The sequence below is a fragment of the Pseudochaenichthys georgianus genome, chromosome 12 (genome assembly GCF_902827115.2).
Source record: "Pseudochaenichthys georgianus chromosome 12, fPseGeo1.2, whole genome shotgun sequence".
Taxonomy (NCBI): domain Eukaryota; kingdom Metazoa; phylum Chordata; class Actinopteri; order Perciformes; family Channichthyidae; genus Pseudochaenichthys; species Pseudochaenichthys georgianus.
In genome coordinates, this window is record NC_047514.1 from 26209144 (window position 1) to 26223548 (window position 14405).

The window sequence follows — 14405 nt, forward strand, 5'->3', positions numbered from 1 at the left end:
ATTGCTTTTTTATCTTTCAAATATTATCCTCAATTTCCCTAAATGTATTTCTGTATTTCTTAATATTCCTGGTCCTTCATATTCATAGGGATTCAAGTAATGAAGTCCCTTTGTCTCCTGTTTGTTATTCACAGGGCTATTAACGGACTCCGATGTTAACCTACCCACGTCATTAATACTTGCTCACAGCAGGAACTGATGTAGTATTAAGTGTGATCATTGTGTGCTTGCCTAACCCTAACCGTATCTCAACTTTTTGTTCCTCAGAGGTTACTGAGGAACAAAAAGTTGAGATACTTTATAATGATAACATCACATCCTTAGCTTAACAAACATACTTTTTTCAACCACAATCAGGATCTATTTTCTAACTAGTTTTACTGCCTAAACCTAATTATCAAGTTGACCAAACCAAACCTGCAATCGTTTTACAACATTAACCATGTGATCGTTTCCCTCTAATCCTGGAATTGTTCACATGAAGAGAAACTAGATAACTTTGCATCTTAACAGCTAATTATTTGTATGCAGGCATCTTAAACTCCTGAGTGCAAGTAGTGAGCCAAACTGTCGGATTATCTTCCTCAGACATAGCTTCCTGGGGCGTGGAGTGTCTTCTGTTGAGTCGTGCTTATCTATTTGTCATTGTGTACTGTATGTTCTGCTTTGTAATGACGGGATCTGTCACCACGCACGCATAGCTGCAATTTAGAAATTCAGGCATGTAAAGTGGGTTGGGTGCAGAAAAGGCCACGAAGCACAGCCACATTCATAAATATTGAACTTTTTTGAAGAATACTAGTGTGTCAAAGATTTACGGGAATAGCACAATAGTGATTGATATGTTATGTCGAAATTGGCCTTCATCAGAAGGATTTACAGATTTAGATGTGTGTAAACAGTGGCTGTGTGCAGCATGCTCTGCAGAATGACAACCTGTATCAAACCAGAGAATGCATTGCCGTGATTTAACAGGGTTTATAAAGAGATAGTAGACTTATTGATTGTTGACATGTTTTTGATCATGATCCTCAAATAAAAAGAACATTTTAAATCATTTTACAAATATATTCCACACTACAAGTTTATTTATCTAAGATTTCATTTTGAAAAACGTCCTAATTATAATTGTTTTCTTTTTAAAATAATTAAAAATTGATTAATAAAGTTAAAATAACAGATTTACACAATACTGACACCTATTGGTGTCGGTTGGGTTGTTTTTATTTTTTCAAATTAATACTTGTGTTGTCGGAATGGAAAAAGGAAACATTACAAATCGTCCCAAACATTTTGTCAGTTGCGTTTTTATTTGTGTTTTTGATCGATCGAGTATTAGTATTGATTAGTATTGAGATTCACTTTGCCATATATTTATTTTTGAGATAAACATAGTTTGTGATCAAAGTTAAAGGTGCTCTGTGGACTTTTCTTACAAAGATGTATTTGAAGTCTTTGTTTAAAGTCAATGTTACTGCATTGCCTCCATTGATGTTGGCTTGTTAGCAGTCTTATTGTTCTCCTGCCTCTGTTGTTTGGGCAGTGTTTTTCTTGGCACATTGGAATCACCTTTAGATCAGTGGAGTAGTGTGAAACCATAGCAGGAATGCTTATTGCATAGATTGCTTGCACAAGCATGTGTGTTGACCACTCTAGAACAAAATTAATTAGCATCCTCACATACATTATGGTCAACAAACCCCACAACCCCACAATTTATGTACAGATGTATTATTAACCATTATCAAAGTCTTGGACATGTCTTGTGACAACCATAGTTGAATCAACCCAAACATGTACTTCTGTAGTCCATTCATGTGACTGGCTGGGGGTTAAGGTGCTATTCAGACATTTCTTGAGCCTAGTGTGACTAATACTTAACAACTTCAACTCATCTGAATCATGAGTGACACGCAAAGATAATATCTGCAGCAGGTCATGTGAAAGGTAATTACCTAAAGTCATCACATCACATGTTTTCCTGCTGAGTGTAATGTGTTTACTCTGGCAGTATTCCAGCACATTGTTATAGAATGAACCACGTATGTATTTCACCACGCTTTGTGTAAAATGTCATTCCTGTTGTACTGCGAAGCAATGGAAGGGAGTCAGTGAGTGCATTGTGGAAGGGAAATTCTCATGAATGAGGATACAAGGACAATATGTCTCTCTTTATATATTTCTTTATAAAACAGTCTGTGTCTGCATCCACCAGTTCAGACATGTGCCGCAATAATCCGTTTGAAAGGACAGACACGTTTTAGTCCAAAGTCAATAGTAATGAAGAGAGGTTTGTTTGGATAATGATTTATTAGAATGTTATCTGGCATGAACATAAATCAAACTTTGAGGTTTTTGGAAATTGGCCAACACAGAATATCATTTTTGTTTTACATTTGCAGCAAATTGATCCAACACAAGTACTTTAATGTTTTTCGCTTCATGGTACTACATCCCTACCTGCGGTGTTTATGTGTGCCGTCCTCACAATACTGCTCAGTGGTCAAAGAGCTGCAGATTCCTCACTTGGCCACAAAGTGGCGCTGTGGTTCAAGCCTGTATTTGGCTTTGCTTGTACTGAAATGTCTCTGGGACATGACATAAAGATTAGGTTGAATACGGCATTTATTATTCTGCAGGTTTATTTTAAATGAAAATCTGCGACCCATGTGTATGATTTTTTAGATTTTGTTGCAGTGTAATCGAGGCAGGCCAACAAACAAATGTGTCGATCACGAAGATGGTTGTTATTACTCGTGCGGTTCATGTTGCTGATTTTATTCTCTGGTCATAGATATCATTTTTCATTTCTGCCATGCTTCTGCTTCAGCACGCATAGAAGACTGAGTCCAATGCATAGGAAATGAAGAGTGCATCTTTGAATTGACTCTATAGCTTTTCAAATAAACAGACCTTGCATATTTATAATGGAACATTTGTTTGAACCTCACTTTTGTTTTACAACAACACGTTGTAAAATTCAAAAGCTAAAGCCTCTGTTCTGCGAGGCAGCAGGAAGAAGAATTATAAGTTCAGAGGCAAATGGTTACATTGACAATGGATATGTTTGGTGAACTGCTCAAAGGTCAAGCCAGAGAGGGACTCCAAATGTCAAACATCCGTCTCTGAAGTTTAAGCCTTTGTAAGATCTGACTTATTGATATTCTTTTCCAGACACCAAAAATGTCATTACTGATATTTTGATGCAGAATATGCGTTTGCTTCTCTGATAATGGTAATTGAGCATTGATGGACGTCTGCTGAAGATATCAACTTTGTGTGTGTGTGTGTGTGTGTGTGTGTGTGTGTGTGTGTTTTGCTTTGCTATCTTGTGGTTGTTGAGTGTTATTTTGAGTAAATATCCCTGACCTTTTTTGTCCTTAGTGCCCTTTCAAGCTGAGATCGAATTTCTAACGGATAACCACCTGAGGCACTATACACCCAGAGGGGCTTTCTAACCGTTCGGAGGGCATTTATAATGCAGCAAATGTCACTATTTGCATGCCTGTGAGTCCCTGAGGTAAACTTCTGCTCATAAACCAACCCTTTTATTTTTCACTTAAAAACACAGCGAACCGTTTCAATCTTTGGGAAATGTTCCGTCTAGAGGCTTCTCTAATTTGGTTAATATAAAAGCCATCCATACGAAACAAATGACATATCACAGAGAGGTGTTTACCATCTCATGTTTCTTACTATGAACCATCTGTTATCTTCTGAGCCAGGTAGATCTACACAGAGCAGGTCAACTACAAGTACCTTACTTATCATTTATAAAGAAATGCACAAGCGAATATACTTAAAAAGGTCATTACAAGTCAGTACACAGAATCAATCGCTTGATGGTTTTTCTTAGTTTGGAAACATTCTTTATTCAGACAAATATATAAAAAAATGTTTGGGGGGTGGGAACATGAAGACAAGTTTTACCTGTTTCAAAATGTGACACAAAATATGTAAAGATGTGTCTGACTTAGGTGTGTAGACGAAGAAAATGTAACTATTCAAACAACAACAAAAGAATAGTACAAGAAGTGTGAATGTAACTTTGATGTGATGGTGATTCGGAGGCTTCTTCCACCTCAGTTAGAAAAAACAGGACACCATTCAAATACCTCTTCAACTCTTCTCTTTAGCGTTCTTCTGTGATCTAATACATTTGTTTTGTCAGACACGCAGCATGGATTGCTTAAAGCGGAAATGAAATAGCTCACTGGAGTTAAGTGAAATTGAATTCAGAAAGAATCATTTCCTGAGAAACTGTTCTGCCTAGGATACGATGATAAGATACCATTAGATGTCTTCATGGGTATTGATTGAGGATGGTGCCTGCTTTACAAAGGCTAATGTTAGTTTAGAGTTTGGTGAACAGAGACGTTTTCCTTAACAGCAAATATATAATTCTTAGTCAAGGATGTCACCTGCTGCGATTAAATTGTAAAAAGCTTATGCTTCTTCGTTGGTTGTCATTTTGGACCGTTTGGACCTTTCCTCCTCCTCCTCCTCCTCCTCCTCCTCCTCCTCCTCCTCCTCCTCCTCCTCCTTCTGCTTTCTTTGCACTTCTCCTTCCAAATGGTATCCGATCAGGAGCTGGTAGATCAGCACCCCCACGGCTGCCCCCACGAAGGGGGCACAGAGGGGCACAAAGAACCAGTAGGTGTTTGCCCTGCAAGAGAACGGGAGAAATCTGTTATACATCTTGTCCTTATCATTCTTTTATTCTGTTTACCTTCCGTACCACAGCCGGCCTGAATAAAATATGAATGCACAGCTGATGTTCGAGAGACGCAACGTTACGGGTCAGAAAGCATGTGAGCCATGCCCATATTGAATCATTCCAAATGTAATGAAGGGGCACGCTATTAAACACATGTCAGTTTACTTGGCAGGGAACGAGAGGAGTGTTCATCACATTATTGTAGCAGCTGGTGAAGGAGGGGCCTATTTGCTTTTTACTTATACTGCAGGGTAGCTTTGTGAAATGTAGCAATGGAATAACGGTCATCCGAATCCAATATGTTGTAATATTAATCTGACTTTAAATGACATTTTCTTTGAATGGCAATTGAAAATCTTAATTACATTTCTGGATCCACTTATAGGTGGTGTCCACATCTCAACCTGTCATGATTTCAGCTTTGTGTGTATCGTTTCCAGTTTTGTTTTGAAATTGTCTTGTCTTCCTTCCTGTGTTTTCCCTCCTGTTCGATTGGCTGATTGTGTTTCACCTCCCCTCTCCAGCTGTGTCTCGTGATTACCCCTATGTATTTAGTCTTGCGTTCCTTGTCGGTTCTTCGTTCCGTGAGGTTCCTGCTGGATTTCCCTGGTCGACTCTCCTGTGTGTTCCCGGTTTGTTTGGTACTTTCCGTTTGTTCCTCCTCGCCTGCTCCTGCCGCTTTTGTCGTTAAACCAGCTTTTAATTAGATCAAATCTCTCCTTTGCTTGCTTCCCTACACCCGCCTCCCTGCGTGTACTGCTTTTGGGTCCACGCCTCCAACACCCTGACAACCTGGTTGTTGTAAAGCATTCCAAAGTAGTTCTGTACTCACGTGAAAACCTCTCTTCCCCACCCTGCCAGAGCGGTGAAGATGCGTGGCCCCAGGTCCCGGGCTGGGTTCACAGCATAGCCAGAGTTGAAGCCCATCGACAGGCCGATGACCAGCACCACGAGGCCGACTGTGAGGGGCTCCAGACCCGGAGGGACGGGGTTGTTTCGAGGGTCCACTATGGCCAGGATACACACGATCAATGCAGCTGTTCCAATAATCTAAGACATCGTGCAGGGAGAAGGATCTATTCATGCTTTTTATAAAGTTAATTCTTATTCATTTGTATTACTGAGAATAAGTAGTCCTGCTGATGATGAGGCACCTTTATTGTAACTATGACAATTGACGAGCTGTCAAAATGAAAACTTATTTTGTGAACTCTGTGACCCTTACATCAGAAAACAGCACATCATAGATATTGCACTGTCCACTGATCTGACGTCAAGCCCCCCAATGAGAGGCGAAGGTATGGGCTGTCTTTCAGTTGGCGTGGTTGAATCACTTCACGCCTGAACAGTACAGGTTTACAGTATATGCACACAGTGGATATGGTATTGATTCTTCTACGTGCTGCGATGAGTCAGGGTCTATATGAGGGCTGCAGCTGTGGCTCGTGCCCACCCTGGACAGCAGGTACCCTATCAGCTTTTGTGAGGTTGTTTTGCTGCCACCAGCTCAGAGGAAGTGTTCTCTTAGTGTCAATAAGGGTCTTGAAAAGGTTAACTTAAGAATAACAAGCTGTTTCCTATCAGCGGGTGTTTATATAAAAGATAGTTTGCTGATAAGTGTAAGGCATTCCTAGTATACAGCTGTTGTTGGTCTTGTTGGTAGAATATGCATACGACCTGCAATTGTTCAGGAACAAAGGTCGATGTATGTTGTCAATATACACCTTCACTTGCTCAGAAAACGTAGCGAACAACAAACACTGCATCAAGTATTGGAATGTAAGCTCTTTTTGATCATACAGAACACACACTGTGCACAAAGCTATCCTCAGCAGGATTACTGTACGTGCACTGCAGGGTCCAGACTTTTGATGCACAGCGCATCGTTTTACGCACAGGGTCCCTTCATTAATTATTTGAATCTTCTGGCAGAGCGGGATCTAATTGACCTTGCTTTTCCTCTCACACTTACAAGCTGTTCTACCCAGATTACAAGTGAAGACAATCAGATGAAATGAATAGTGACACTGTCCTGCTCAATGCACTGCTCCCTTCTTCTGATAGGTTAGCGAGTGTGAAAGGAGCCCAGGTGATGTGATTGGCGATCAGGCTGTTGCAGGAGAGCCAGATACTTCTGAGGAATATACATTTTGGGCTCCAGCAGTGGAGCCATGCAATGATTTTGCCTTCATACGTCTATGGTGCAATATCTACAAGGGATGTGACTCATATTTTTCAATCTTTTCTTGAAGGCAAACTTTGATTTGAGTCAAAGCCGCTGCCTATTCGGCTCCACCTGCGTCACCTGACCTCGAGGTCTGTGATTGTGTTCTTTTTCAATCAAACTTTCAAATTACGCAAATTGAGCCTATTGCCAAATACCAACAACAATAGACATTGATGCAACGTTATATTGTTTTACAGTACTTGTGCAGTACTCAAGCAGGAGTGTTTGGCCTGTGGGACAGAGCATGCTCATTTATATGGATCAGCTGTTGTTCTGTGATACATTTGAGAAAGAAACTGTTACCTGATCAAAGAATCCATTCGCCAACGAGAGATGTTTGGATGGATATGTGGCAAAAATCCCAGCTGTGGCATTATTCCCCACTACGATCAGCTCTCCCTGGCTAATGTCCCATAATGCATCTGGTGGAAGAACGTACAGATCACATTACATTTGTTTTTATTAATACAATTGAACTTTGCCAATGTTTTGACTTTCTTTCATAGTAGACATTTATAGTTTCCAGACGCTGTATCAATTAGATCGTCTCGAGCGCCATCATAAGGGTTGACATTTATGGTTTATTAATGATAACTTTAGGCCCCAGATAAGAACAAAGATGACAGGATTAGTGAGATCCAACAAAGGTCAGACTATACATTGTGCACCACTTCCTGTTGTAAGCATCTCAAGCCTCTGCTTTCACAGTTTGTTACCTTATAAAAGGTGTTGTTGGGTCAGGTTGGGTTTGAGGTGTCTGGCTCAGGATTAGCATGGCCTTCCAATCTGTGGGTGGGCGTGTCATTATTTGTGGTGTTGGTAGAGTTGGAGTTGATTGCACCAGTTCCTGAATGTGTTGGGCTGTAGCTCTGGTCCAAGCCAGGTAATTGTCCTCGGTCTGGACTTTGTTTAGTGGGAGCCCTGTGAGTGTCGGAAAGTGTTGGACTATGGTAGTGTTGATTACTGGGAGGTTATTGTGCTGAGGTGAGATTTGAGGATACGTTCAGGGGGGATGTATACGTTTGGAGACGTGGTGCATGAAGAGTGTTGCAAGTTCTTGGAGGCTATGTTTGGTAGTCCTGGCAGACTTTGAGGATTGATTAAACTCGGGCTCATGGATAGCTGTCTAGCCGAAGGAAGGGAATATTGTTGCCTTGTTTGGGGTTGATGTTCTCGTCGCTAATTACTAGGAAGGTCTTGTTTCCTGTGAATTGCCAGTCGTTGGATGAATTGTGTGTTCTAGGCATCTCAAGCCTCTGCTTTCACACTTTTGACCTTAAAAAGGGATTTATGAAGAGTTATATAAAGTGTAAGTGTGATGATTGATCCCTTGGGTAGGGTATTTAGTAGAAGTAAGCCACAAAATAGGTTACATTTTGTCAAGAGACGGTCTGGATGTTCATTTGGATGTTCCCTCAGAGCAAACAACCATTTGGCTTTGTTCAAACTGTCAGGCACAAAGCTATAACAGGTTGTACATTTTTAATTGTCTCCACCAAGCTGCCATTTACTCAAGGAAATCGAAGTTTCAAAATAGTTGTAGTCCTCAGGGTGCATCCATCTTGTGTCCCCTGCTACGACCTGTAAATCTACCACTGAGTAAACAACAACAATCATGTTTTGTGTAAGGATTACAGGTGTGAGGAAGTTCAATGCAACACTTTTAGATGAATCGTCTTTAGTGTCACGTACCAAAATACATGCCAAATACAACTGCTGCCCCCAGAAAGGCACCGAGAGTCTGAAAGAAAAAGAACAGCGGGAACTTCCTCCAGGGCTCTCTCCCAAGTAAACACAGTGAGAAGGTCACAGCTGGGTTCAGATGACCACCTGCAGATGAGACACATATGGAGAATTGAATGAATTTCATAAACACATACATATTCTATCTGATTCCTGGCAGGAAAACATCATATTGCTATTGCTACTGCATACAGTACAGTGCAGCCTGTATATTTAGTGAGTATGTTTTCACTAAAGTCCTGTTGGGATGGACCAAATGAAATTGGAGGGATGAAAATATTCAGAAGTATCCCTTTTTATAACCTTGAAGGTGAAAATAAGTTCTCTGACGGCACACTCGTGGGTGCCTCGCTTCTTTTCACACCTTAATCATGTCAGGGTAGGAGCTATCTAATTGAGCTTATTTTCCCAGCTGCAATGTGTGTTAAAGGCGAGTAGCCTCATTATAAAAGCATTGAAGAGTTGAGCATGATTGAACGGCGCAGCCCTTTGTAGTGTTGCTGCTTTTGCCAAAGGATACTAGGATTGAGGATTGACTCTCACTTTCCTTTCAATTACAGACCACGTCGTTTTCAAGTTCAGGGGGAAGTGCCCCATCCTTCTGTGTGTATCTCTTTTGCATTCCTCTGCCCACTGCTTCCTCTTCTGCCCCCCCCCCCCCTGCCTGCCTGCAGCTGTCATCATGTCAGGCACACACATCACTGTGGTAAATACAGCACTTCAGATAACTGCCAGTTTACCCTTTTGCTGATATTTAGTGTCTGTCAAGCCATCAATAATAATCACTCCTTATTATGCTTATGAAAGCTGGAGACAAAAAGCTGAGTGACAGCTGCTTCATGACAGGGATGCAAATGACTGTGGCTTAACTATAAGTAACATTTTTTTATCTTAATAAGGTTTTCATCCCTTTCATTCAATTAACAACTATGATTAAAACACAGGCTTTTGCTGCTGCATGTATGAGTACATAATAATCATAATATTAACAATATTACAGAATCAGCCCTTTTTTCCCTTTTAAGAATGTTTTTCCAACCTCATTACAATGTATAGAAAGGCATTGAAAAGGCAGTTCCGGGCTACACACTTGTATATCTAATGATGGTGACAAACACACAGAATAGACCACACGGCACTGTTAATACACCAAATAAGGACATATTATATGCCTGATACGTTATTATGGGCTATGTTAAAATAAATATATATTTACTTCCTGTAATTAAGAGACAACGACAGAAAAAAACAACTGTATTAAGACTTATCTGGGATTTCGAACAAATAATGATGTGCAAGAAATACATTAAAAAAACGAAAAGATATGGAAATATTGTACTAAGATACGATACGATAAGGAAATTGTTGTGCCAGAGTTACAAAGATGCAATAAACACAGTAGCATAATAATAAAAGTAACAAATGAGCAAATCAGATAACTTCAAGAAACATTGCCAGTCACATAATGCATGTAAAATACATTTACAGTGACGAGCAGTATTGAGTAGTGCAAAGACCGCAGTGGCAGTTACGTCATTTACAAGTTAATATTGCACATGTTATAAGCCGAAAGTAGGAAGTGTCTGCAATGATGAAAATGCTATTTAAATTGAACATAGTGGCGGTGTGGAAGTTCTCCGTTCTCTTCACTGAATGGTGAGGAGGTATAGTGTCATGGCCGCTCTGTGGTGGTCTTACTAAATGCTTTATACTGCTTACAACGGAAGTAATGTTTCTTTTTCTGAAGGAAGAGGGGTTGGGGTCACTGGGTCACCAAACAGAACATTAAGTTAAAGTAGTTTATAAGGAAACAGTGAAACCTTGACCCCTTAAAATACGGTTTCCTCACCTGAGATCTGTCCACTCACTAGGATGCCCAAAGTCGCAGCAAAGCCAAAAGCAAAGTTGACCGTGAGGAAGGAGCCGTGGGAGCCTCCGCTCAGCACCGCCTGGGCTACTGACCCACACCCAAACATCTGGAGAGAGTCAGAATCACAATCAGAGTATCCGTCCCACAGCGCGGACATTTACAGTGTTACAGAGAAAAGTGTCGTAGCAGGTAAAGCAGGCCTGCAATCAGTTAAAGGAGAAGCACACATTAGTTAGACAATAAAAATAAAGACAACCATGGCTAAAAAATTAGTAGCAGCAATTTAAGTAAAACTGAGTGACATAAATAGCATATTAAACTATAGTGACCTTAAATATAGATTCGGGACATGCATCAAAGATGTATTTGTTTACATCAAAATGACGTATATGCATATTTACACGTTAGACAAATAATCCCTACTACTAAAGAAACGCTTTCGCAACATTTCCTTAAGCGCACACTTTTTTTGGAGATCCAATCCAAAAGCAGTAAAGTTGAAAACTCCAACCCTGTCATGAAGTTATATGTAGACAGACAATAGTAGAACAACTTGAGAGAGAATATAGAGCTCCACAGCTGCCTGACCTCCAGTCAGATGTCTAGCTGAGACCTGCTCCCCGTCAGATCCAGGGTGTGTCTCTCTGGCCTCGGAGGTCATGTGTGTGTTATGGCCGGGCTCTGAGTAGAACTATTGATGCAGACAACAATCTGACCCCCCCCCCCCCCCCCCGCAGAGCCGTCTCCTCGGAGGGCCCGCTCTGACCACCGAGGGACCGGAGCCCCAGTGGACTGAACAGACCAGTCCCAGCTGGGGGCAGAATAACAAACGTCCCGGTGTTCACCATCAGCGTGCTCAGCTGATATTTGTGTTTTCTGCGGGTTACCACGAGGAACAAACGGATTCCAGGTTGTTTTGCACAGACAGAAACACCTTTTAACTTAATTTTAAGGAATCTTTCAGATGTTTTGATGTCATTAGCAGAAACTATGGATATAACACAGTATGGTTTTGTGTGCATTAAAGTACAAAGAAAGAAAAAAGAGGCAATAATGAATGCAGTCTGAGATGCTAAGTTATTATGATGAGTAGTCTAAATTATTCAGTGTTTCTTTGCCTCCTAGAAATATAAGAAAGCAGCAATTTAATGAGAAGAGAGCAGCAGTTAAACGTTCTTTATAATGTTTTAAAGGCTGCTGTAAAAGTTGCCTTTGAACATCAAATCAGTCTTACAGAAGAGCACTGGAGGACAAAAGAAGTATTAACTATGTTTCTCATGAAACAACTACAGACTCGATAGCACCCTCACCTTTTCTCTGCAAAAACATGTTGGACGAGGAGGAGACAGAATCCCTTGGGGTATTTTCAAAAGACCTTTTGTCGTTTCTTACATTGAACAGAAAAGCTGGTGGAAGGCTTCAGAATGTTTTTAGTGAGAACATCTTCTCTTCTTGCATCTTTAATTGTTGGTTTGATTCATTGATTGCTTGGATAACACAAATGGCTTGTTAGTTGTCTCTCACTTCACAATGTTCATATGTTCAGATATGATCATAACTTTCATCTCATGTATATATCGGCCATTCTACCGAATTGGAAATGTTTTGAAATGTTTTTTTCCCAAAACTTTGTCCATATATATTTTGAATTTTGAATCTAAATTACACATATCTAGTAAAATAACCGTACATTTTTATATCATATTTTCAGACTGTATTGGAACGTTCTTCCTCTACCAAAAATGGTCACTACCGAAACATAGAACAAACACTGTAGTAAAAAGGTATTATATGAACCTGTTAAGATTGTTTTACCTTCCCTTCTCTAAATAGTATTTGAACAAATATTTCTTGAGGGTTTTCACAATTAAATTAATAAAAGTGAATTTTTAATCAAATTTCAAAGTTCAATTTATACAATTCATAAAAATCACAATGCAAACTTTCTTTGTAAAATGCATAATACTGATCATATTGATTCCAGAGTTGATGATTGTTGAAATTGAACATTAAACCAATCAGTATCATATCATTTTAGTTGATAAGTCAATATACTTAATTTTTTACAAAACATCCAGTGTTTCGGTAGTGACCACAGTATTTTGTTCTCAAGCTTGTTTCATATTCCCTCAACCTAATTGCTTAATCTTAACTCATAACATGCCTTATGTTGAAGTGTGAATGTTTGAAGCTAAGGACCCAGAATCAGCACTTTAGTAACAGGCTGAAATAGAGCGGGATGAGGGATCTGTTTGGTATTTTGAGCAAAACACTTCATAGACATGTTCTTATATATATCTGAGACATATACTAGTACAATAGGAGACCTTTAAAGTAACACACTGATTTTCAGACTTTAAAACACATTTATTTCAAAATGGTGGGATTTACCTGCTTACCATTCCATTTTGTCACTACCGAAACGATCATGTCAATTAGCTAAACGTAACCATATGTTTCGGTAGTGACGATTCTAGCTAACATTGAGCATAACTAAAGAATGCTAGCAACTACATGGCTAGCATTCACGTTTTTGAAGAGGTTTACACATAAAAACCTAATACTTTGCTTAAAACCCCCAAAAACTTTACATATTTTAGTGCTACCAACCGACATTTCATTCCCCTGGTTTAATAAATATTATGATTGCACAGTTTACATCCCAATTCAATTTACTTAAATGGCGTCAGAGAATAATATGAAAAACATTAATTACATTTCGAATTGAGTTAGAAACAACTCGGTAGCACTTTACAATAAGACTACCCTTATAAAGGGTTTACGAATAGATTGTAATCCATTTATTAATTAGGTTGTGAACACTTTATAAATGATTAATAAGCTTTTACAAGACAAGAGATAAACAGGGCAACTGGGACCGGTTGCTTGCCAAATAGTGAGCCCACATGTATCTGTACTGCTAAGCCTTATATTGGCTACCTAGCTTACTTCGTCTTCTTCATCAGCCAGCATCCTTGGTGTCTGTTGTTCACTGAGTTGATTCTCGCTAAGTAGCCAATATAAGGCTTAGTCCTCTTGCCAAATAGTGAGCCTGTGTTGATGTATGACAACTATGTTAGAACTGGTTTATAAATGGTTCTTAATGATTAATAAAGTGTTTACAACCTAATTATAAACCCTTTATGAATCCTTAATAAGGGTAGTCTTAGTGTAAAGTGGTACCAACAACTCTATACTGAGTACATGTCTAGCACTGTAGTCTACAGTCCTTGTTTTCCCTGTAGTAGAACCAGAACACTCTCTACTCACCACCAGAATGAAGGTCCCCAGGCACTCTGCCATGGCCTGGCGGAGGAGCACATGTCGGATCTGAAAGGTCCCTGCAAGTTTCTTCAAAATGTCTCTTTGTTTTCCCATGATGCACTTATTATAAGCTTATCTTTAGGTAGGCTCTGTCGTCTAACACTGAATGTGAGGCAGTGGCCGTGCATCAGCTTTTAGGGGTCTCCTAGGGTCCCTCCCTTTGGACTGCCTGCCACTCCTTAACACTTTTCCACCCATCCCTCCACACAGATTTGCAGCCACTGAACTCCTGCTATGACTGACATTTCTCTCTTTGCAACACAGCTACACGTCACATACATCTATTGGATTTTATTTACACTGACGTATATCATAAATTACAAATTTGTCTCAGGGGGCTTTACATCTGGGATAAGACACCCTCTGACTCTAGAATGTGTAATAGTAGTAATCACAAGGGATTTTTTCAAGGTTTCTTGCCCTACTTTAAAATCATTCCCAATTAAAATATAAGTATTTTTGCGCATCATTGTGTACATTCATCAAGCAAAGGACATCTTCCTGAGGGGTATGTCATTACAGAG

The 14405-nt window shown here is 39.8% G+C and overlaps 1 protein-coding gene across 1 annotated transcript; it reads right to left on the reverse strand.

Moving 5' to 3' along the window:
* Nucleotides 1-3911: 3911 nt before the first annotated feature.
* Nucleotides 3912-13935, reverse strand: LOC117456256 (aquaporin-3-like). Its single transcript, XM_071204917.1, has 6 exons — nucleotides 13828-13935; nucleotides 10537-10663; nucleotides 8637-8774; nucleotides 7248-7366; nucleotides 5550-5767; nucleotides 3912-4666 (listed from the first exon to the last, which is right to left on the reverse strand). Exons 1-6 carry the CDS (start codon nucleotides 13933-13935, stop codon nucleotides 4447-4449), a joined length of 930 nt encoding a protein of 309 aa, XP_071061018.1. The 3' UTR covers nucleotides 3912-4446.
* Nucleotides 13936-14405: the final 470 nt, after the last annotated feature.